This window comes from Papilio xuthus, unplaced genomic scaffold (assembly GCF_000836235.2).
Source record: "Papilio xuthus unplaced genomic scaffold, Pxut_1.1 DF828952.1, whole genome shotgun sequence".
Taxonomy (NCBI): Eukaryota; Metazoa; Arthropoda; class Insecta; order Lepidoptera; family Papilionidae; genus Papilio; species Papilio xuthus.
The window spans coordinates 7,589,620-7,615,520 of NW_013529697.1; the positions used below are offsets into that span (position 1 = coordinate 7,589,620).

Here is a 25,901-nt window from a genome sequence, read left to right on the forward strand (position 1 = left end):
AATTAATAGTCTTTTATTTAATTGTTCACTTATTACTTAACGATAAGTTAATATGGTGTTTAATAAATAAAGACCTCGTTGTTGGGAGTTAAGTCATTTCAGCAAAGCTGAATATTTGTCATAATCTTACTAATATTATAAATGCGAATGTTTAGATGGATGGATGAATGGGTGGATGTTTGTTTAAGGGTATCTCCAGAACGGCTGCATAGATCTCCCTGAAATTTGGCACAGATGTAGAAAATATTCTGAAAGAACAGATAAGCTACTATTTAAGTTTTTTTAATACGACGCGGACGGAGTCGCGTGTGACAGCTAGTAAAATCATAAACAGAATACGAAACTTGTTTTAAATGATATAAGACACGTATGTAACAATGAGTTTGACATTTCAAGGTTATAAAAGCAAATGTACTGAACGCAGCGACACCGCAAATAGATCTTCCGTCTTCGAACTGAGCAATTTATTCTCTAGTGATGTACCTGCTAAATCATTTAAATATCGAAATGCAAAATTCTGATGCCAAATAACTGATATATATCTTTATATATATATAATTGTTCTGTGCGTGTGTATGTCACTGAACTTCTCTCAAACGACTGGAGCGATTTAGATGAAATTTTTTGTGTGTGTTCAAGGGGATCTGGGAATGGTTTAGATTGACAATTTTCATCAAATATTAACTTCATATTAATTTATTCAAATTAAAGACGTGTAGACAGGACAACGTCTGTCGTGTTCGCTAGTATATATATCGAGTGTGAGTGAACTCAAAGTGTACTAGACTGCTTTAACCAATTAAAAAAATAACCAAATCTTTTAATTCGTAATTTATACTATTTATATTATTATTATTTCGGTTTTAAAATCAAAATGGTTGTATAAAACATATCACTATCCCAGTTAATAAATATCTTTGATAAAATCGATATACCAATATGTAAACTAGAGATATTAATTTGTCTTACTGTCCATCCTTAGTACACCTAATGTTACACTGTCACAATGACCGAAGTATCAATATCATCTAGAAATAAACTTAACTACCCATATAATAAGGTGCATATTACAAAATACATATCAACTGTATTGAGTTTTCCCTTTACAATTCGAAGACTAGTCTCACGTAAGAATAAGCAAAGGGAAGTGCTTCAAATAGTAAATCTTAATTTCGTCGTAAAATAAATAATATGTTTTTAAAATATGTAGTTTAAAAGCTATATAATTTTAGTTTTAGTTGTGTTAACGTCAGTGAAGAAATATCACATGTAAAAAGGTATGTATTAAAGATAATGAGATGTTAACTTTGTTGTTATCTAAATGAAAAGAATAGTTAATTATGATATTGCCCAGTTATAGCTTACAACTTCACTGACATCGCCGTAACTCTTAAAATTTGGATAATCAGATGGGCAGTTAATCCAAAAGTTAACTTAGTTAATTGTTAAATAAAAAAATAATTTCGTTAATTAACGATTAACAGATTAAAGATTTAATGCTCACCTTTGTAAATAATCAAATGATACAGTTTCTAACAATATAAATGTTTAATAATGGAAGGTTGAGTGTAATTGGTGTGTTCTATAAAATAAACTAATAAATTTAACATAAGTAAATGCTGACGCCCAACTTCCATTAAATTGAGAAGTACCTTGAAAGAGAGCGAATGAAAGTTTAAAATAATTTAGTTAAATAAAAGAAATATACTATTATAGGTATATTAGAGGAAGTTTGAAAGTAGCGCCAGTGATCGAGAAATTTACGAGTAAAAGATTAGAGTGGTTTGGACATGTTATGCGGAGGGATGATGATGATATAAGCAAAAAAGTAATGAGATTGAATGTGGATGGCTACAAGGGTAGGGGAAGACCAAAAAAAGTATGGAATGACTGTGTGAAAGAGGATATGCGTAGGAAGGGGGTAGATTCGGATATGACAGCTGATAGAGATGTATAGAGGAGTAGTACATACTTTGCCGACCCTCGATAGGAATAAGGGCAGGTTGATGATAATGAAAAGAAATAGACGGATAGTCCCTACCCTAACGATAAATATTAGTAATCAGGTAAATACCAAATATTTAAATTACAAAAAGACCAATTGATATATTTTGGTAGCAGTGTAAGTACGCGTTATGTAATAAATGTTGGTATTATGTAAAAGAACTCGATAAAACAATTTTTTTTTTATCTTCATGTGAATACGACAATTTATTTTTAATCAAGGGTCATCATCTTTACACTAATAAATGAAGAACATAACTTGATAAGATTGTTTGAGACATAAAATTTTATCTTTCTTATGTTCTCGTTACTGCAAAGCGAACGGACGTACGTTACGTTATTTTTTATCTGTGGTTATAAAAGTTATGTATTAAATTGTTATTGATCTTAAATTTTATCAAGTTTTAAGGTTGATAAGGATTAATATTACATTTTGCGTTTGTGAATTTTGTTAGGAAATTATTTAAGGTTATAACTATTATTAAACTATCTTACCATTGTGTTATGCGTTTGCGTTGATGTTTTATTTATTTATTGTTTGCGTAAATGCCTTTTCAATATCTTCCTGCTACTATGGCTATAAGATTTTTGCTTAAGAGTTACAAATATGAAATGATTATGTTATAGATATGATACGAAAGAATTCAGTTGTTCCAAAAAAGTCCGTTTTTATTAAACATTTTAACAATAATTTCTGACATTACATACAGTCGAAAGTAAACGAGAGTCCAAACGATCGCGATATTTTAACATGGTTTTAAAATTGATGTATATAATGTCCGTTCCAGTATCAAGCCATGGCTGGTCGGAAGCCAGTGACTAAGAAGGTGATCAACTCGCCGGAGACGTGTGTGGATGACAACTTGCGCGGTGTGGTGGCAGTGTACCCCGCGCTCAAGTTGCATCCCAAACATCGTGTTATTACTGTCCGGACCAAGGTACAATGTCAAATGGAATTAACAGATTCAAACTTTATGGTCGCCTGTTACAAACTGCCAGCGCATGTCATCGTAGATAGGCTCCGCCCCCGCATTGTTTTAAGTAATTGATTGTTTTCAGAATGATACTGGTAGAGTAGCGGTGCTTGGCGGTGGAGGATCCGGTCACGAACCTTTTGCTGCTGGTAAGTTTTACACATTTTTAGAGTTAAAGGCACTGTTAAAACAAATACGTTCGTAATCCGGTTGTGGAAGAGATTAGTTTATTTTTGGTGATATCTTGACAGTTGTTTCTGCATGCACATGTTAAACATCACATAATGTTCGTCTGTTTGTTGCTTAAATAATAAGTATGTCAGGTATGGTGGGTAGCGGCATGCTGGACGGCGCGGTGGCGGGCGGTGTGTTTGCCTCGCCTCCCACCGGACATGTGCTGTACGGCATCGCACATCTCTACAAGTATAACTCAGGTATGAGACGCTGCGAGCGCTTTTCTTTACTCGAAGTGGGATCTGGGATCAAACTCCGTAAACGTTCTCAGCTAACAATGAGCTGACGTTAAATTTGAATCTTATAATAACCTCGAAAGTCTGAAGTTTTGTTTATGTCAAATTATCCGCAGAGAAATATTAGTAAATTTTTTTAACAGAGTTCTATTTGTGATTATGAATACTATCAAGTTGAACAAGTCTAATAAACATTGGACATGAAAGATTTCTAAGCTGTTATAATATTTGGTAGGTGGCGTGCTGGTGATCATCGGGAACTACACAGGCGACAGACTGAATTTTGGCAAGGCTATAGAGAAGGCAAAGATTGCTGGCATAAAGGTTAATATTCGATTTTCAACCGTTTCTTTTGATTCAAATGATTTTTTATTAAATGTTCATAGTTTGAATGTTGTTCTTTCAGGTGGAAGGTTTGATAGTGGGCGAGGACGTGGCGTCCAGTCAGAACAAGACGGGCGGTCGTAGTATGGTCGGGGAGGTCATCTTTTATAAGGTAACCTATAACGCAAATATTTAGATAGATGGATGGATGGAAGGTTTGTTTGAAGGTATCTCCAGAACAGATGGCATAGATGTAGAACATAGGCAGGATGAAGACATAGGCTATTATTTTTTTTTAATTTCGTGCGATCGACTTACGGTCTGTGGTAGGATTACAACTGCTGGACACAAAATCTATTGAATTGAATTATTTTAATGTGTTTTCATGTTATTCAGTTGTGCGGTGCGATGGCTCAGAAAGGGTATGAGCTGGTAAGCATCCGTGATATGGCAGCTGAAGCCAACAAGTACATGGCCACCCTCGGTGTCTGTCTGAGCGCTTGCTCCCTACCAGGTGAGACACCTCATTACACTAGTCTTTACTTTTCTGGTGCAGTGAGTATTAGGCTCTGACACTAGAGAGCGCCACAAATTTAAAGACCAGTGTGACATTGACAGGTCAGCCACCGCTGTTCGAGATCCTGTCTGATGAAATGGAGCTGGGGGCGGGGGTGCATGGAGAGGCGGGCATCCGTAAAATGAAGCTCGGCACTGCAAGGGAAGTCGTCGCCATGATACTTGACCAGGTAATTATCAATTTAAAAGTAGTTTAAAGTTTGAGAACCTGATTGATTGATTAGTACATTTTAAATGATATCGACTTCTTTTGTTAGGTAATAGATCATTTGAAGTTGAAGGCGGGAGACAGAACAGCAGTCACCATTGACAACCTGGGCAGCACCTCCTTCCTGGAGATGAACATCATCAGCGCAGAAACCAAAGATTACTTAGGTAGGGTTTTTGAGGAGTAGAGATAGTTCAGTGTTTGTAGAAAATTTTCCCATATCTTTTTTAATCTACAGAATCCAAACAAATTGTTGTGGAGCGGATATTCTCCGGCCATCTCAAGACGTCGTTGGAGATGCACGGTTTCCAGATCTGCGTGCTGCATCTGAACAGGGAGCACGGGGACCTGTGGCTGGAGCTGCTCGACTTCCCCACGGACGCCGCCGGCTGGACAGGAGGCGTCGCGTCCCAGAGGGGCGAGGTGGACCACGGAGACGATCTTACCTTGCTGCAGGCTGATGGAAGGAAGGTAAGAATTTTCTTATTACATCTACATTCAGATACTCCCTTAGAGACTTTTGAAAAGACTGAGTATAAAAATACATAATTTGGTTTGAAAGACGCTACATTTTCTGTTCAGGTCAGATGTTTCTTCTAATGCTACTATTTCGTTCAGATGACATCAGGTCCATCTCTAGGCAGCAAGCAGCAGGCGGTCCTTAAAGCCAGTTTGACTGCGGCGGCGGCGGCGCTCGTTAAGAGCGAGGCGCTGCTCAACAGGCTCGACTCCGGCTGCGGGGACGGTGACTGTGGTATCACGCTCAAGAAGTTTGCACAAGGTATGGCGCTTTGAATGATGACATTACGTTCATGACTCACTCTCGCTGAAGGGCGAAAGCTTAAACAATGTATCTTGTAGCTACACTATCATACTTGGAGAACGCGGATCTGGAGCACCCGTCCAGCGTGCTGTGGGCGCTGTCGGAGGCGGCGGAGACTGACATGGGCGGCACCTCTGGTGGTATCTACAGCCTCGGTCTGGCAGCCGCATCACAGGCACTGGCTAAGTAAGTTACTGCACAAGCTCAAGTTTTCCAGACTGACAAGAGTAACGTCCTTCCAACCATTGACATAAATTACTCTTATTTACTACTTACTTAGTTTTCTTTGTCCGAAAGTCTTTTGAAGTATATTTTCTTTTGAACTGATCTGTATCTGAATCAACGTATCTTTTTAGTGCGAAATGTAATGACCCCGCGGCCTGGCTCTCGGCGTGGGAGCAGGCTATGGCTGCTATCACCAAGTACGGAGGCGCCGAACCCGGAGACAGGACTATGGTATGACGTGTATTTTTTTTAAATCAAAGAGACCAGCATTATTCCCTTTGAGTAAGTTTATAATAACCTACAGACTTTAACTTCTTTTTATTTTCTATGGCGTTCAGCCGCGTTTTACAATATCTTTAGAGTTTATCGTATTTATTATTTTCTTCTGAATACAGCTCGACACTCTGCACACGGCTGCGAGTGCGTTCAAAGCTAACCTCAACGCAGACCTGAAAACTTTACTCCAGAAGACCGCGGATGCTGCGGAAGTTGGCTGCCGAGCTACTGCCAACATGACGGCCAGGTAATCTAATCTTTCACTACGCCACCCGAAGTATTAATTTCCGCACTAAGGAGGACCTTTAGTGTAGATTTTTTTTATTTTAAATGGACTTTAAGAATTACAAAATAACTATTAGTAGTAAATTTTGCAAACATAATTTCCTCAACTTTATTATTGCTGTTTTATTTTTAACAATAACTGGTCTCTATAAATGGATAGGCGATTGCTTGGAACCACACCATCTACAAATCGCTACCATCGGCACCAAAATGACGAAAATGAAATAGGCACAAAGTACTATTTCTTATAGCCATTCCATTTATAGAGGTAGAGTTTTTATTTTTTTTAATTAATATTGTGTGAGGTGCAGGGCGGGACGTGCGTCGTACGTGTCGGAGGAGCACGTGAGCGGCGAGGACGCGGGCGCGCGCGCCGCCGCGCTCTGGCTGCGAGCTGTACTCGACTCTATTGCACAAGCATATTAAGCTTATATTACAATGAATACATTATTTTATACCAAAAAATAATATTAAAATTTAATTGATTTTTCGAATTATATTTATTTAAATAAAAATATTTTAAAGTTTTATTTTTTAAATAATTGAATGAAAAATGTTTTTATGTCAATCTTACTTCTTACTAATATTATAAATGCGAATGTTTGGATGGATGTTTGTTTGAAGGTATCTCCAGAACACCTGCATGGATCTTGCTGAAATTTGTCATAGATGTAGAACATAATCTGGAAGAACACATTGGCTTACTAATTAAGTTTTTTTAACACGCGCCCATGGAGTCGTGAGCGACAGTTAGACAAAAAAAAGACAAAATTTTAGTGATAAATTATTTATTGTTTAAAGTCATTCATTTGACATATTCGAATAGTAAGCATTGATATGAAATGTTCTAGTTCTTGTAGAAAAATATATTTGCCTATGGGATGGATATTTCTACCGAATTCGGCTGTTAAAAGTATTATGTTAGCTGTTATTGAAAATTGTTCTCTATCTCTTTGACATACGATTTAACCGACGACAATCGTATGATCTAAATTGTTAGTAATATAATAAATTATTGTACTGCCACTAAAAGTCCCACTCCGTTTGTTTCTCTATTTCCATCTCTGACATCTTCTCCTGCAGCAGCAGCGCCGACATGTCATCTGGTTTAGGATACCATAAAAACCTTATCATACATGTTATAAAAAGACTTTAAAATCGTTTTGGAATTACATATAACTAGCTTTGAAGCTAAAAAAAAAAAGAAATAGATTTAAGAGATATGCCACATGGGCGGTGTCGCGTCGCAAGTACTTTTGTTACAAAATAATTAATTTTTGTGTCATAATTTAATCTGTAACACTTACTAGCGTCTGGTTTGATTGGCTTCACTCTTCCGATGAGACTCGGCAAGAAATCTGTCTTCCTAATCTGCTTGAAGAATTGATGATTCAACATTTGAGTCGCTGATGGCCGCCGCTCGGGATCTCTGCGTCACGCACAAGTTTAAAAGTTTGAAAAGACATTGTTATTTCAATTATCAGATGTCACTGTTAGCACAAACCTCTGCAGCGCCATCTCGCTGAGATGATGAAAGGGTTCTGAGAGTTTGCGGGCGGCGTACACCTGCCGCAGTCGGCACACGCCGTCCGCACTGTCGCCAACACCACTGTCCGTGTTGTACATGCCTAATTACAGTTCCACACTTAAGTATCCACTTACTCAGGTCACGTAGTGCCACTAGACGTATGAAACTGTAAAAATTAGCTGTAAGCCAGCTTGACCGGTGCAGTACCCTCATGAAAAGAGGTGTTTTTAGTTCAAGTACTTTAGTAAAATCACTTTTGTATAATTATTATATCTCCATCCATCTTAATAAAGTAGATAGTTAATATAATGGAAAAGTATTCTACTCTTTATATTTCTTTTAATTAACATTAGCAATTGCCCGTGACTTTGTTCACAAAAGAATTAATAAAAAAATCTAATAATATATATTCTATTTCATCTGTAGATTGTTTAGCGGTTAGCGTCAGAGTTAAGTAGTTTTGGAGCCTATACAATGCAAACGATCAATTCTTTTTTTTATAATATTAGTATGAGATTAGAAAATATACTAACCAACAACTGGCTACCTTGAACAGAGACCAATATCTTTTCATAACATATAAAACAAATAAACAAATTGTACATTAAGACAAAATTTACTTACCATCCGATTCATTCCAAATTAAATCTGGTAAAAAATATGTTCAGATATTAAATTATATCTAACATATACAGCTAATACTATCACAAGCCACACAAATATAAAAATAATAACGTAAATACTCACTCTTCATCTCTCCGTCATCAAGTGGTTCCGGGAATGATGAACAGTCGAGGAGCTGAGGTCTGTTACCTCTCACTTTCTCAGTAAACATGAGAGTTGTGGGCACATCAGAGAATGGCACAGCACCATTGGCAAGTTCACAGCACAACACACCCAAAGAATAAATATCTGAACGTTCATCATAACCTTTTAAATTCTGCAACGGATAAAAAATTATTTTATACTAATACTATTCAATATTTATGTAAATACTAGCACTCGCCGGCGACCCCGACCGCGCGAAAAAAAAACATAATTAGTAGCCTACGTTTTTTTCAAGACTATGTTCTATATGTATGCCAAATTTCAATGAGATCCATTCAGCCGTTATGGAGATATATTCAAACAAACATCCATCCATCCTTCTATGCATCTAAAAATTTACATTTATAATATTAGTAAGATAAGATTTATTGACACACAGAGTAGTTAGTGCCCTTGGACATCTGCAAATGCAGATGCATTGCCCACTTTCAATTAACGGAGGCAATAACAAACAGAAACAGGTTATATTCATATGAGTCCCCTACTCTGTCAAATCTACTGCCCATTCCCATCCTTTCCTTTTAAGAAAAAGGTGAGGAGTAAAAGGGGACTATAATTAGGCGTCAAAGATGGAATACCACATATCCTGATAGTACCTATACATGATTTTTTTCAGTGCGCAGTTAAGATTTTTTTTATCTCCCTTAGAAGAAATAAGTAACATTCGAATTTACCTGTTCCAACAACTCCGGACTCAACCACATTAAATTTGCGTTATCATGGTCTGGTGGGGGTAGGTTGTGTAGCTGACGTTGCCTTCTACCTCGCACCATCATTGAAGCTGCACTTCGTAACCCTGACAGCTTCACACAGCCATTTGTATCAAGTAATACATGACTTGCACGCACACTTCTGAAATATTAAGAATTTTACAGAATTACATGCGGAAAGTATAATAAGATATATTCCGAATAGTTGTCGACTCCGTATGTGCGTCATTAAATAAAACGCCTATGTGTATTTCCAGGTTATGTTCTACATTAATACCAAATTTCATAAAGATCTGTTGAGCCATTCCAGAGATGCCTTCTAACAAACATCCATCCATCTTAACTTTCGCATTGAAAAATATTAATAGGATTGTCATTTCCGAGACCTAAAATCCTTGTCTAAAACACATTATCTCTGTTTTGTCAAAGATGAAAGTCAGGGATCAGGATATATTTTATTCAGGAATACAGAGTAAATGTATCAGAATATTAAACATACCTATGTATATATAACTGCTTATGTAGATACTGTAATGCAAAGAGTACATCTCTCAGTATGATGGCACAGGCTAGCTCCGGCAGCCCCTCTTGGAAGTATCGGTCCAGGACATCACGACATGAACCCAAACTCATCAGTGGAGATACAACATATAACTCTTTACCATGCACAAAGGAGGTCAAATATGATAATATATTAGGGTGCTGTAATTCCTTTCTTGTCAAGATATCTTGCTGGAAATTAGATAAATTTTCTTGCTTTTATATACACCGATTATTCTTTATTATTTGGAACCATTTATAAATGTAGTGTTTCTGAGATGTTTAAAAATTACGAATACCTGTATCAAATTAGCTTTCTCTTTACTTTTGTCCACGAAATATCTCTTGATGGCCACATTTTGGTTATTAGGTTTGTATAAAGCGGAATAAACTACAGCCACTCCACCACAACACTCTGCTACTATTGAAGTCAGTTGATATTCATTTATGTCGGGAATGTACATGGCAAGGCACAAAAGAAAAAAATATTTGACTCCTCAGTCTGTTTCAAACAAATTGCGCACTATTTGTTCAGGTTCCAACAGTTATAAAAACATTGTATTGTTATGTTTTTGTTCTAAAAATAGTAACTATTTAAAAGTAAATATCAACAAAATAAACCTGTTTTCAGCTATTCATGTGACAAGTAAGTTCAGAAACCACATAGCTTGACAGATAGAGATCACAAAAACAAGAATGTTACACGAAAAATTACAGCTACTGATTTTTTGTCACAAAACATATATTTTAAATTTCGTTTAATTTATAACAATTTAATTTAGTTATTTTTATTTTGCTTTCAATTAATCGTTAAAATGCGGTTTCTCAAACATGGTATTTGAACGCACACTGGTCCCAACAGATTAATAAATTATCACGGCCACAACATCTGGGATAAACAGAAATGTAAAAATATTATAATACAAGTTATATTGAGATTTTAAACTAGGTTATTAACTACTCATTTATCAGTCATGTCATTTTTTACATCGAATTGGCCTTAAACAAAACGTACGTTTAGACTGCAAAATGGTTTATTAATTTTAACACCGGTACTATTTTTTTTAACAATGCATAAATCTATTCACGTAATCTGTCGACAAAATGATTTTTACTTCGATACCATCACATAATGTAATTAAATTACAACAATTCTAGCTCAATTTTTACCGTCGTCAAACCCACATACCTCTCAAATGCATAGTTAAATAATCAAGTCCCCATTAAAGCAAGGCGCCTTGCGGTCGCGGGTAGTTTGTCCAAAACCTATTTCCTTGTAGAGTAATCAATATCCTATTCCGATCCCTCGACATGCGTATTGCAGCCCCATCAAAATAACTGCCATCACCGCATACAATTAACCCCACCATATTCCAATAGTGTTGGAAGTTGGACATGGCATGGGTTATCCTAGACGCCTCGACCCTTATTAGACCGATTTACCCTAATTTCCCGCATCACAAGTCTTTACGTTCCAGCAGTGACTCTTAATGACTATTATAATCTTTGACTTAGGTATTTAGACATTATTTTGTACGTATATAAGATATTTCGCTTGTGTTTTGGTTTCCTTGAAAATCATCCGTGTCAAGAAACTTGAAGAATTATCACGCATCGCTTCGTAGTGTGTTACTGCACACAAACACAACGCTAACAATCCCCCATATTGATATTACACTTCATAAGCAAAGGTTAAAGTTACCATTTAAGGGGCATAAAATGTTCAATATTTAAAAGTACGCCGGTCCCCTGTGGACTTGGACGACTGCCCGTCTGGACGCAATGCGCCATTCTGCTGTTTTGTAATACTGGAAGTTCTAGCTTGTACGAACCCCTCTGCGGAAAAGAAGTAATAAAAAACAAAAGCATGACGTCATAAGTTAACTGATGTATGTTACCTATCTTCGCTGGATAGCATCGGTAGAATTCAGAAGCGTAAGCGGATTTCGATATAGCGAAATTTGCCAGTTTGGTCTTCAATCGTAGTTTATGTTCTCTAAAAACCGTTTAAATATATTATCTTTTTAATTCCCCTGCAAAAAAACCAAAGATATCATTTTTTTTTCAACAAATGATATATTCACTGCGATCTACCGCATTCCACCAAAGCAAACAAATAATACAAATTTAAATGTATAAAAACGTATAACAGATTCAATATCATAAATAATTTAATCATCCAACATTCAAAAATAACTTAAAAATATATACATAAACTTATTATTGAATTACTTAACTCTATATTAATTATTAAGTCACTAAATATTGTAGACACTTTGACTTTTAACGAATTATGAATGTGTGTAAGAAAGGGGCCTAGTACGAAAATTTGAAAGAAAGTATTCGTAAATTTTTACTTATAAGATTTGTCGTACTTTACCGCCCGATACAAATATAATACAAATTTTCTCTTTGATATTACGAATACATTCTAGAACATTTTCGTGCTAGGTTCCCTGAACAGACAGCGATCGTAACTTTTAACATCAATTTTAGTTTTTTTTTAAATTACCAGCTTTCAATAGTCATCAATTATTTAATTTAGGTGTTATACCTATCAATAACTCAACGTGTTATTTCGATGATTGCGCGTACAATTAGGTCATCGGACGTTTCGCACATACGTGTACCGGCCATAGACAAATTAGCGAAAATTAAACTTCAACCTCGGGTAAGTTTACGAGTTGTAAAACTGTATCGCGACTGATCACAAGGTCGTGAATTTAGGTTAGGAGATTTATTAAAGAAGAAAATTACAGTTATCAACTGTACATTTTATATTCGCGAAGTTAATATCGCGTGTTTTAATCAAATTAGTTTACTGAGGATGAGTACTTCTTTCTGGATTGTCAACTAGGTCAACAGTGCTATAGTATTTCAACAAAATTTTGAGCTAATTTTTTTTTTTTAAATCTTAAGCTCACTGTTAGCGTAAGTCACCTAAATACCATTCATGTAATGAATAACTGTGTAAGGAATTTAGGTGTGGTACAAATAAAGCTTTTCGTTTCTTTACAAGGAGTTTATTTTTTTTCCCTTTTATTCAAAGAACATAATTTGTTTGTAGAAGCACTGTGTAAACATTCGGCGCGACTTTGGACGTTCGCTTGCGATATTATTAGATTCTAGTGATGTGACGTTGCAATCGTAAGCTATTTTCGATTATAATATGAACTTAAAAAGTCACATCGGCCAAAAAGTTCGCGTGCGACAGTTCGGAATGTAAAAACTAAGAATCGACTCGATAAAGACGGTAATCCCTATATATACGCGGCCGGAGACCGCATCTCCAATAGGTACGTTTTATACGATGTACTCACTGCTATATAAAACCTGAGTGAGAGCCAAAATCTAAATTTAAAGGCCGAAGCGAGCCGAAACGCACCGAAGCCGCCCGCCCGCCTCAGTCCATCGCCAACTGCCGCCCCGACATTCCCGAACGTCGCGACCGAACGCGCGCTACCCGACGAATCCGCTCGCAGTCGCCATCGACACACCGCTCCGTGAAAATTCAAAAAAAGAACAAATTCCAAATTTGGGAACGCGTTCGTGTTTAAAGTGAAAACTTATTTTTTTTTATTATCGTGTCAAAGTGACAGTGTGTGGTGGATTTTCGAGTTTTTTCCGTGATACCGGTAAATATGTTTTTTAGTTTTATTTTTTAAAGCTTTAACGATTTCTAATCTGTGGCGTGTAGATAGAGATTAAAAGTATAATCGCTTGCTCTATGATTGATTGACACGTGCCTCCAGCACGAGTGTTGGATTTCAACATGTCTGCCTGCCGTTCCAGAATTATTCAGTGAATATAAATTAGAGCAATGCTTATATTTAACAGTTGCGCAATATTTACGTTGTTTTTTTTCGCTTCCGATAGCTTTATAACCTCAAAAGTTTATAACGACGTTTTGTGAACATCAAATAAATACTTGAATATTTTGTTTAGTTGGTCTTTGGTGTGATTTTATTTACTGCAAAGGTTGTTCCTTTAGCCTAAACCATGAAGATATTGCATTGTTAAAGTCGTATGTTGTGTATTTATAATTTTTTTGTGTTTACTCACCAAATGGATGATTACAGTTAATCATATAATCCGCATAACGATTTTGCATCTACCCTACTCTTACTATCAAGTTTTTTACCACGACTTCATAAGTGAGGATGATAATGTTAAGTAGGTACTTCTTAAATATTTCTTCATCTTGCTTCAAACTGTGTTGTAAATAAGCCGTATTTAACATGTTTTCAATATGAAAATGTCGGGCTGCTGTTAACTTAGAAATGATTTTCAAGATGAGATAGTTTATCATGACTTTAAACAATCATTTACTTAAAATAGTAATTATAAACAAAAGAGAAAATGGTTAGTTCAATTCTCTTTTTGTTACTTGATTTGTAACTTAGCGTTGTTGAGCACGCATGTTAGTTGTTTTATATTACGATGGGTTCCGCATTGCGTCTTGAATTTTAATGATGAATTATCGAAATGTTACTGGATAGACTACATTCTTTATTGATTTATGAATAATACTTACTATATTAGTATTTTAGTGTTTTTATTACCAATCATAAATAAATCCAAAACATTTCCTTCGCTTTATCAATAATTTTCTTTTTTATCCGTTTCTCTTTTTTACTTCGACTTGTTATCCTTAAATTCATTATACATTCTAAATTCACCGGCCATATAAGCATTTACAGAAGATTTTGTTAAATATTTCACAATATCTGTTAAGAGTTATATCTTCTTGAAATGAACTTTAAAATAAAGATTATTTTAAAAGAAGAAATTCACTAATGATATACATATTATACAAAATGTATTTAATTGTTTTATCAATAATTTAGGTGCTCGTATTATCACGATTAATTCTTTCTTCTCTCAAAAAAAATGAACGTATTTTTTGGTGCTTACGTACATTATTCTGTGCGAGTACTCTAACGAGTATTATGTGTTTATTGTTATGTTCTTTATATTATATCTAACTCCAATTATGTGCACGCAATAAAGTTTTACTTGTGACTACAACAAATTGTGTTTTGACAACGAAATATATAACGATTGTTGGTGTGCGCTTGTAAAAGAGTTGTCTAAAAATAAAAGTTACAAAATGCCCTTGGCCAAGGCGCCTAGAGGTTGGCGATCGGCGACCAATGCTCAGGGCTGCCAAATACATTGGGATAATGACAGAGAAAAAGAAGTCACAGAAAAACTATTGCCAAAGTGCTTAAAGTTTCTGAAGTTGGGTCTACAATTTTACAGGAAGGCGAAAAGAAAAATTGATGCATGTTGACTGTTAAATTAGAAAGTTAAATCAAATCGAAGGATCAATAGCCTAATGGTTAATGGTTAAGGGTACAGATTTCCGACCACGTGGTCTAGAGCTCGTATTCCGCCATTCCACTATTGTCGTAAACCATATCCTAACACGAACGTAGAGCTTAGGAGGAATGGTACAGGAAATATTAGTTAATTAACAAAAATCTGCTACATATATTAAAAAAAACTTAGTAAGCTTAAATAATTACTAAGTTGTGCACTTAATTTTTGTTTTAATGTCTTCAATATTTAGAAAACTTGGTAACCCAGTGCCCGTGATGCCTTGACTGCTGACGCTAGCACGTCCAACGATACTTGTCTGAACAGCTGCCCAAATCCCCGCGCGTAGTAGTCGCATAGCTCCCCTCAATCACATTGCATAAATCATCTGATTATATTTCGAATAAAGGTGCCTACTAATTAATAAGTGTATTTAGCGAGAAGTTGGTTTGGACATGAATCTTGAAAAATATATTAGACCAAATACATTATTTCAGTCAGAACAAAAAAAGAGAATTACCACGTGTTCATGGGATATGTACAGAGAAGAGTTAGTTTATAATACGTCTCCCTTAAAAGGTGATCAAGGCATCGTGACCTTCAATGCCCTTCCCCTATAGCATAAGCCCCGCTGGTTAAATGTATGCATGTAAAACATTTATCTATTGAAAAATAAAGACTACGATGACACCATGCTAAGTTTAGATCTTTGTTTCTAACTTGAAGTATACAGTATTGTTTTAATTGACGATGTTAAAGTTTCTTAGAAGTAATATTAATAGTAGTTAGGCAATATGTCAATTGCGTTTATCAGCAATGAATCAGGTCCTCTGAATGAAGATGACGGTGTTTACTGTTGGCTGAGATTCGTGCTTATGGAGCCAAAGAGTACGGTTAAAGCGATGATGGAAGATATGCGGTACGTGTCCATTGTTCCGCGCCGGACGCATCTACCGCACGGTTTAAACGGATTTGCTCTGTCTTGATGAGATGCGGACGTCGTGGATAATGGAAGCATCATACAAAGCAAACTAAAATCTGTTGTGGGCAGTGCGTGCGGTGCGTCCGGCGCGGGACAATGGACGCGTACTGGACTCAAATGGACTAAACAGATTTAAGAAATTTCCAAATTATCATTTTTTTTGTTGTAAATAAACAATTCCGTGAAACTTTTTGCTAAAAATCGTCAAAAGAATTTTTTAAATAAAACAATGATGATATTTAACAAATCTTGAATATATTCGAAATAATTTGCGTAGTAATAAAATAAATACTAGACTTTCATAATTCAAAGTTTCATTGAAAATAAAATTGAATTCGATAAATCCAAGATGTCGATTTTTCTAGACGTTGTCAATAGCGCGTGCTGGAGTCAATACACGGTCCGTACTATTCTTGGCGGCCGGTGCACTGATACAAGCGACCGATTTAGATTGAAAAATCACTCCAGTCGAAGAGGCGCATGATGTATGGCTAATTTCGTAATTTTTTTTTTGATTTAATATTACGTCTGTTCGATGTTTAGTAGCGTACGGGGGCGGGACGGCGTCTTATAACCTAAAAGCTAACCTAAAATATAAGCTCTGTGTTACCAGTAAAGGTATTTTACCTTTTAAAAATTTATTAATCAAGAGATGATTGTTTGAATTCTTTTAAAGATATATATTTAGCGTTGGTTTCTGAGACAGAAATCTATATATAAAAAATTGTCATCCCTTTTATTGTCTTTGTCAAAACGGAGATAACAATATGTTTAAATGTATATTTACAAACTAGCATAACAAAAAAGATTATTGGTAACCGATTAATTAAAAGTGTGGGACAAAAATGTCGACATTTGACTATAAATGTGCGTAAGAATGGTTAAAAGTGAATTTGATTGACTAATAAAAGAAAAGACTGATAAGAAGAGTCAATAGCATTCCAATTTTAGAGAGGGATATTAACTAAAATAGATTAGAAGAAGGGCAGAGTGAATAGTACTTTCAATATTAGCATAACTGGTCGACAAAGTAGTTTACTCGTAAATAGGTTAGATGCAGTAATTCTAGTTCTATCTAAAAAGTGATTTGGAGCAACTTTTGTTCCAAGAATAAATAAAAGTTTCGACTTATCACGTGACGGATCTGTATGTGAGCTATACATCGCGCTCAGCTGCCACGGGTATATCATATGTTTGGATAAGGGCATGGACATACGAATATTGATTAACGCTAGCTATGAACTGCAAATAGACTAACAATGCGCTTTTATCCTAACAATTATCTTAAGTATGGAGTTAAACGATATTTATACATTTTATTTTTTATCATCAGCTCACTATATGTCCCCACAGAGGGCTCGGAGCCTACCCTAAGTTAGGGGTGGCTAAACTATTGTCAACCGTACTGGCCCAGTGCGGGTTGACTTCACAAAATATCTTTGAATTTCTTCGCAGTTATGTGCAGATTGCATCACGATGTTTTCCTTCACTGTAAGAACGTCGAATAAATGTAGATATGTAAATCGGTACACGGCATTGGTACACGGCGGAATTCGAACTTGCAGATTGCAAGTCTTGAAACCCTTAAATTCCACTTGAATTTATTTAAATAAATAAATGTGTATTTTATTATTTTTTAAATAACAAGGAAAAACTATAATATAATCTATTTAGCTAGTGTGTTCACACCCTTGCAATCAATTTGGCAGTTTGGCAGCCGCTTTTTTTCCGTGTGCGCTTCATAATCGCAACATTACGTAAGAACGCTAACAAATTTTCATTAGGGTTACCATGTTAATTCGCTAACGATGAAGCCCTGTTAGGAAAATCATACGAGTGCTTTATGGTAGTGCCTGTTCCAGCCGTAAAGCAATATTGCTTATCGAAGTAAGTGCTATTGATTGATGAGTAGGCGTTTCTTTTAAATAAAGTCAAAGGACGATTTGAAGTAAATAAATTGAAAGCAAAATCCTTATCTGGTTTCTCATCTTGTACGTGGTACTTTAAAAATATATAAATCAATGCCATCACATTTGGTTCTGACTGTTGAAAATAAAATTAAGTCAAAATAAATAATATTCATCATAATAGGAGTAAACGAATACATGGAATTTCCGGCATCCTTGCATAGCGTGGTCACCCCATCGGGAATTGGCACGCTTGGAGTATGGCCAGAGAAACTTGCATGTCCCGAACTCTAATTTTTTGCTAGACTTATGGCCGTCTGGCCGGCGGCCATTTTGTTGCCGCGTTAAGAGGTCGATGACTAGAGGCAGGGAGGAACAGGGGCCTTTTAAGTAGCACTATAATTAAATTGCTTAATATTTACAACTTCAGCTGGAATTGTGGTTTTACAATTAAATTAAATTATGTAAGGACACTTTATTTGTTATATCATTTATCTTCTTACGACTTAGGGACTTTTAAGAAGCGAGCATACCATTTCCTTAAAGGGCAGCACCGTCTGCAGTTCCTCTGGTGTTGCAGATGTTCATGGGTGTCGTTGATCACCTCGGTGTACCAGACGCTCGTTTGCCTTCTTTAAAAAAATATGTAAATAAAAATCGTGGAAACAAAGGATGATATTTATGGAAATATTCACGTGCAGCTGGATATAAGATTACGATATTTCCGTTAATCATACTAAACCAGTTTAAGAGGTGAGCCGGTGTAGCATCGTAAGGCTTCGTAGCACGTGTCGTAGTACACGTAGACCCGACGATGGCAAATCCATAAATTAACAAATCAATAAGCTCTTGAGAAGTTAAAAGAAAAAACTTTAAGTCCTCTCAGCGGTTTCAAGTACATTTAAGTTATAACTTAATTAACAAATTGTTATTTGACTTTGACCTTGATTTTCTAAGATGAAACGCTTGTATAAAAACATATTAAAATCCCGATATCGTCATTTAATCTTAAGTGCAGTATTCTTTTATAATCCAGAGATAATATGATGGGAGTGACCAGACATGGACGTCGCCAGCAGTGGCAGAAATTTAATATTTCAAACTTTCGACGTGTTGTTATATCAGAGCACATCATCATATTAAAGTTTAAGCAAACCAAGAAATGATATAATCACACTAGAATATTGTTATGTTTGTTTGTCGAGCATGTGTCCCTGTTGATAGTGAAAAAAGGATGATATACGACGAGTTATGTTGCATGTTCGAAATATCCAGGCGCTGACAATTTTACGACCCGTGTGATATATGTCTGGACGGATTTTAACGAATAAGTTTAACACTTCAAAACCTTGCTAATCTGTTTCTACGTTTTATTATCGCTTGTATTAGATATTTGGGTGAATGGTGAATTTCAGTCTTGTAATTTTCTAGTGTTCGTAAATTGAAATTAATTTCGGGGGATGTTTGTTGTTTGGTTGTGACAGGAAAATATTGTTATGTTCTGCAATAAAAAAACTACTCATATAAATGTTACATAAACGAGAGTAAAATAGCACTTTTAAGTAAACAAATAGGTTATCTTTATATATATAATTCTTCTGTGAGTGTGTATGTCACTGAACTCCTCTCAAACGACTGGACCGATTTTGATGAAATTTTTTGTGTGTGTTCAAGGGGATCTGGGAATGGTTTAGATTCACAATTTTATCCGCTGGACAATGTTTTTTTAATTAATTTTTAATATATTAGTAGTTGTTGATTTTGGAATGTTTTACATTGGATCCGACAGACGGCGCTACCATCGCAGTGTCAAATTTTAAATAATATTCGAATTTTAAACGTCAATTCAATTTCTGAACGTCACGACATGACAACGTCTGTCGGGTCCGCTAGATGTTTATAAATCCTTACTTGGTTATTGGTGATTCTGTCTACATAACAAAGATAACAATATATACATACTAGCTGTCGCCCGCGACTCCGTCCGCGTGTTTGTCTAAAAAATAAAAAATAAAAATTTTGGAGTGAACTACCCTTAACATTTAGGGCAATGAAAAATAGATGTTGTCCGATTCTCAGACCTAGTCAATATGCTCACAAAATTTCATGAGAATCGATCAATCCGTTTCGCAGGAGTATGGGAACGAAAATTGTGACACGAGAATTTTATATATAAGATATATATTTTTTTGAGGGAAAAATCAACGTTATTCTTAATATAAAGTGTTTTTTAAACTCCTATTGTTCGTCACCTTGACACAGAAAATGGTACATCTTTAACCTAGCGAATAAGAACGCTGATATTTAGAATTAACTTCGACAAGACGACACAAATACACATCTGGTGACCGAATTAATATTCCCATTTAACTATTAAATAAGTAACTAAATGCTTCAAATGTCGGAAAGCGTTTTTTTTTGCGAAAATATATATAAATATGTTTGTTCTTTGATCCTATATTGTTAGGGAGAAGAGATATGGCGTCTAATACAGTAACGACCATTGGCGATGCTCCAGAAATATTTATTTAATAGTTATGTCTTTCAAAATCGACTGCAAGAGGCTTGCAACTGCGTCAAGGCTGTTGTACGCATTATTTAACTTTAGTGTAAATAAATTTTGCGATAATATGTTTGTCAGTTGTTTAGTTGAGACCTGTTATCTTTGAGTCTAACTCAAATACTACTGGTCATTTGGAATCTTAAGAAAAAAAAGGATCTTGATAGACACACAGATGGACGGATAACACAGTGATCCTATAAGGGTTCCATTTTGTCCTATCGAGGTACGGAACACTAAGAAAAATAATTGTAAAGTTTTTTATAGGGAGAAATAATTATGCAAAAACTACGTTTAAAGTTATTAAAACGCGAACATATTATCGTCATAATACATGTCAGAGGCACAGAGCTTACCGAAGGTTAGGTGACGAGACCATAGTAAGCTACGTTGGCCCAGTGCGGGTTAACTTCACATATAATTTTGACTTTCTTCACAGATATGTGCAGATTACATCATCATATTTGCCTTCACCGCCAGGACGTCGTATACAAAAATTGGATAACATTTGTATATGGCGGGGATCACATCTATACGTTAAGATTTCGGTCTGGACCGGCCAAACGCTAAACAACTGCGGCACCGTTGCGGACTCTCTTATACATTTATGGAATAAATAATTCGTATCAAATCCTTTAGGCTTAGTAACAAATATATAATTATATTCTCTTCTTAATATGAATTATAATAAATAATGTATCTTATCTTTCTATTACACTTAGTATGCTGTGTCGGGTTCTTAGGTTTTTTTTTACGTTTTATAAGCTAGCGCTTGACCACTATCCCACCTGATGAAGTGGAGATTTGGTCGAAAGATGGTACGCGCTAGCGTAGTATGTGCCTATTCACTCTACTTTTGAAGGTCCCAATATCATATTTGGACGGAAAAACAGAGGCTGGCAACTTGTTCCAATCCTTTGCGGTAACAAGGAACGATGCTTCGAATCGCTTCGTTCGAACGCGCGGTACCTCTACCACAAAAGGATGGATTCTTGCCGTATGACTGAACGTCCGGTGGTAAAATGGTGATGGGGGAATCTCGTGTAATTCCTGCGCACACTTAGGTCCTAGGTTTCCTTCTTCATCAGATATTTCTCTAATAACATAAGAATTTATCTACCACAAGCAAAACACTGATGGTTAGTTTATAATCGCATATGGGAGCTAATTTACACATTACTTCGTCTAACGACGCTAGTTGGTTGCAAAATAAAACTCTAAAAAACAATTCTTTGAATCAAACACTAATAAAAAACAAAGAAATAAAAATTCCGATGTCTGAATAACCTGCAAAGATAACCTGCTATCATTTCATAAGAGTAACACTTATGAATCGTTTCGAACCTAATAAAAGGTGGCCATCTGCTAAACGTCAGCGGCCATCTTGATTCTTGACTGAACTCAGTCTACCCTTTTGTAGGGAGGAACGCAAATAGATTCGCCCACAATTGGCACACGAATCTGTATTTAGATATTGAAAATTGTATTTAATTACATGAATAACAATTTCGCTTTCCATTTTCAATGAAAACTCTTTCCTTAGATTTTCATCTTTAAATAATCATCATGTGTATATTGCCGTTTTGTGTCCTCGGCATTGTTTAAATTATCTTCGAAATTGATACAATCGCGCGCAGAATTCATCTTTTTTGTAAATTATTTGTAGTATGTTCCTCAATTTTAACATCGTTTTTTGTATTGTTGCAGCGATGCCGATACGTGTGTGACACACAGGGTTGACTTGTCTCAATCCTCGCGATGTCACAGCAGCCGCATGGGAGGGGGCGCGCGCGGGCGCCTTCCCCCTCCTCGCTACACTACCGGCCCCCCTCACCTTGGGCGCCCAGCCCACCTCCCCTAATCTCCGGCCCGCGCCATTCCACCGCGCTCGTCTCCCCACCCCCGGTGCAGCCCTCCCCAAAACCTTTCCGTCCCCTTCACTCCCCCCACTTCCGACCTCACTCTCCCTCCCCGAGTTCCCATTTCTCCATCTCCCCCTACCCAATGTCCCCGACCCTGGGTCAGAGTCCCGAGTACTACTACTCGTCCCCCTACGAACCGATTCGGGAATATGACTACGCGGGCCCGGAGCCACCGCCACCACCGCGTCCTATGATCTTCGAGGAGGAGGAGGAAGATCGCGGTCCTTCCACCGCGGAGATCATCGCCAACCAGTCGCAGGAGGGCTACGTGGATGAGAAGCTCGCGGAGTACCAGGCCACCATACAACTCCTACAAGGTAAGATTTGAATTTAACAATTTGCGGAACATATGACCATTCTTCGTCTTTAAGTACCGTCTTCTTTCGAAAGCAATCTTAATATGGAAACAGCGGCTTTGAAAAGCAAACAAGTGCTTCTTCTAAACGACTGGCATAGCTTCCTGAGTCAGTATTCTATGATTATACTGCAACTCATTTAAAATCTCTGTTAAACTTAGTGTTTAAAAGAATAACGCTCGATACGGTCTATTGGAACATGCGAAGTACACTGCATTCCTGTGCACACGATCTCGGTGTCACCTTTATGAGTCATTAACGTTTCGGCGAACATAAGTATTTCGGGATTGTTGTAAACAAGGGCGATGCATTTAATAGATTAACTATTTATATATTCAATGTTTATTTAAACAAACACATCTCACAATTATCAAAACATTTTCAGTTTGTTTTCATCCTTTAGGCTTATTTCGTATACATTTTTGTTTTAAAAAGGTTGCTATTATAATTTTGTGATATCTTAAAAAAATTAAAACTACTTATTTAATTTTGTTTTTAATATCCTGTTTGAAGTATTAGCTTTTACAGTCCAGTTCTCAGTTTTGTTTACTCATTTACGATTTAACTAAAGAGTCTTACTGTTTAGTTTATACTGCGCTGTTAAATTGTGTAAACGGCTTAAGAATACTCTTTTCTCCTATTCTGTGGCTATAAAACGGTAAACGACTAAAAAAGTAAGATTAACTTTATCTTGAAAGCACGTTGTTAGTATTGCGAATCCATTGAATATCGCGTCACAAACGTTTTAGTAAAATTGATTACAGTTTGAGGGAAGCTCCGGACAGCCTTGGGCTAAATCTGTCTGTCGGAAATAAAAACGGCTCGCGACCGATGCTTCGAATACACTGGTGGCCTGAATCTGGTTATTTTTATTGTAAAATAGGTTTTTCTTAGGATAGGACATAGAAGTTGCTTGTGAATTGTGGAACGTACAAGACGTCAAATTAAAAAAAATATTAAAGGAATTATATTCATATTTAGCGCCATTCTGAATAGACTACGGTTTGTACATTGTATAAACCTCTGGTGGTCTAAATGGATAGGCGATTGCTTGGAAATGACAGCTTTTGTGTCGTACTGATTTAAACAAGCACTTGAACTTACGCGACAGTTAATTCTATCTATATTATTACTTCGAATCCATACCACCGCTACAAACAGTTACTATAAATGCCAAAATGGAGTATATCAAATGAGCACAAAATACTACGTCTTTTGGCCAGTCTATTTAGTCAGTGATGCCGTTCCTCCGTAGAGAAAAGGGCAGTAAGATTATGATGAAGCTTATGTTATAGTTTAGGGTGACACGGTCCGGTAACGTTGGTGTTGAGCCAAAAGCGATAATTCTCCGGGCGTGGCTGATGCCTTCACACGACAAAACGACAGACATGTGATTGGTGAGCTCAACATGTCAATCAGGCGCTTTGAATACAGTTTTTTTTTATCAAAGCCACGAAGCAAAAAGTTCTTATATCTATTTAGATAAAAGAACGATGCGAAAAGATATTTCATCAAGAGATATTGAACATTCTAGATTTGCCGAGCTCGGTGTGCTCAGTATGGTGAAGCAGGATTTTCAGACGGGCCACCGCCTATAACTTTGTAAGCCGCGAGTGAGGAATACTGTTCCTCTGGTGTTGCGGATGAACATAGGTGTCCCATGGGGTCTTGTTTTGGATGTTGGGTTTGGATGGGTTGGCCCTTTTCTCTTATAAAAAAAAAGTTCTATAAGGCATGATAGTCGATTTGGGATACTGAAGAAGAGGTTAGATTAACAAATATTTTGGAAGCAATTCGTATTATAGAACAGTAAGTGCGAGGTAGCACCGGATGTGATATTTTCTCTTTCAAATTCTAACACTTTGAAAAATATTTAGGTCGCACGTCACTACTGAGAATTGAGTATTCTCTTATTCGTTCTGTTATAAAATTTAGGTTAAATTTCGATATTGTGATTAAATATTTCCATTAAATAGTACAGTTAATTCTTATTTATTGAGGACTTATTATTCATCAGGGTTTTCGCAAAACTTTCTGCCTCGCACTACCGTGTTGTGGAATAGTTGACGTCATTTTCAAACTGCTATGTTCTTAGGTACCTTTCTCTTGAAGTCTGTGTCATCTGCAATTTTTCTGGAGTTGCGGATGTCCATGGACAACGGTGACCTTTTTTAAATAAAGATCCTGCTCGTTTACTCCTTATAAAAAAATTAAGAAATGAACAAGTTAAAGAAAAGTAAAAAGGGATTTTATAGGCTTTTTACTTTGAAATCTCGTGACGCATTCAATTCAAAAAGTAACAAAGTAATTAAGAAATAATATTCGTATCATTGTTACTTGTAACTTTCTGAATCATACGGAATTTGAATACATTACGAAAGCATAATGTTTTCGACTATAGTTTCCGCTTATTCCGGTCCTGTATAACGATGCAGATACGAGAATAGAACGATATCGTTTGGCAACAGGAAGCCCGGTGCACGCCGCGCCCGAATCTGGCACAAGGTGGATGATCTCAGTGGTTCAGTGTTACGACTGACGTACGCACATATATACAAGCGTGGATGTATACATGAATATTATTTTGAACTCGCACCTTGACGATTGTGACAGGTCTGATTGTTTAGAACCAGCTGCCTAAAGGTAAACGCACAAGTGTACGGTTTCATTTCACAAACAAATCGAATTCATCATTACAATGATGAGTTTACACTGTCGAAACCCTTGTACAAAAACGTGTCGGAGTATCATAATGTGAGATAGAAAAAAAGTTGAATTTGGTAGTACATGACTGGTTGGTACACTGACCCCTAGACACGCGGCCCTCAAAACAATATTACCGTTGACTTCATTAAGGTTACGACCTTATTGTACGTTGGCAGATCGTCAACTGAGGAACGCCGGCGCCCCTCATGCTGATCCCAATAGCAAGAGCCAATCGCCATTTACAACGGCGTCATCGTCACATAAAACGAAGCATCAGTCTCTTCCCAGGAAACTAAAATATCAATCCTTTTTCAATTCATTCTTGTTACAAGTTGATATAGACATTTAAAATTAGAGCTTTTATTCTTTTGTTTCTAT

The 25,901-nt window shown here is 36.4% G+C and overlaps 3 protein-coding genes across 7 annotated transcripts in view; 2 read left to right on the forward strand and 1 right to left on the reverse strand.

The window, feature by feature from the left end:
* The first annotated feature begins 1,147 nt into the window (after positions 1–1,147).
* On the forward strand, positions 1,148–6,679 carry LOC106127834 (bifunctional ATP-dependent dihydroxyacetone kinase/FAD-AMP lyase (cyclizing)). 4 transcript variants are annotated; one of them, XM_013326114.1, is made up of 15 exons: positions 1,148–1,277; positions 2,793–2,942; positions 3,064–3,127; positions 3,302–3,412; positions 3,684–3,772; positions 3,855–3,944; positions 4,169–4,286; positions 4,391–4,518; positions 4,606–4,723; positions 4,795–5,027; positions 5,175–5,337; positions 5,418–5,565; positions 5,736–5,835; positions 6,000–6,127; positions 6,477–6,679. In XM_013326114.1, exons 2-15 carry the CDS (start codon positions 2,802–2,804, stop codon positions 6,589–6,591), a joined length of 1,746 nt encoding a protein of 581 aa, XP_013181568.1. In that variant the 5' UTR covers positions 1,148–1,277; positions 2,793–2,801; the 3' UTR covers positions 6,592–6,679. The 4 variants fall into 4 exon arrangements, with proteins under 4 accessions (XP_013181568.1, XP_013181567.1, XP_013181566.1 ...); XM_013326113.1 differs by lacking the exon at positions 1,148–1,277 and adding an exon at positions 2,253–2,331; XM_013326112.1 differs by lacking the exon at positions 1,148–1,277 and adding an exon at positions 2,314–2,366.
* Positions 6,680–6,936: 257 nt separating this feature from the next.
* Stlk (Ste20-like kinase) lies at positions 6,937–10,423 on the reverse strand. 2 transcript variants are annotated; one of them, XM_013320432.1, is made up of 8 exons: positions 10,071–10,423; positions 9,731–9,963; positions 9,196–9,373; positions 8,441–8,633; positions 8,318–8,341; positions 7,670–7,793; positions 7,473–7,594; positions 6,937–7,268 (listed from the first exon to the last, which is right to left on the reverse strand). In XM_013320432.1, exons 1-8 carry the CDS (start codon positions 10,233–10,235, stop codon positions 7,192–7,194), a joined length of 1,116 nt encoding a protein of 371 aa, XP_013175886.1. In that variant the 5' UTR covers positions 10,236–10,423; the 3' UTR covers positions 6,937–7,191. The 2 variants fall into 2 exon arrangements, with proteins under 2 accessions (XP_013175886.1, XP_013175893.1); XM_013320439.1 differs by lacking the exon at positions 8,318–8,341.
* Positions 10,424–13,165: 2,742 nt separating this feature from the next.
* The window catches only part of Msp300 (Muscle-specific protein 300 kDa), a 134,789-nt gene continuing 122,053 nt past the window's right edge, over positions 13,166–25,901 (forward strand). The window contains exons 1-2 of the mRNA XM_013320259.1: positions 13,166–13,406; positions 22,247–22,778. Of these exons, the coding sequence (XP_013175713.1) occupies positions 22,298–22,778 (481 nt within the window). The 5' untranslated portion in view covers positions 13,166–13,406; positions 22,247–22,297. The remainder of the gene's footprint in view (positions 13,407–22,246; positions 22,779–25,901) is intronic.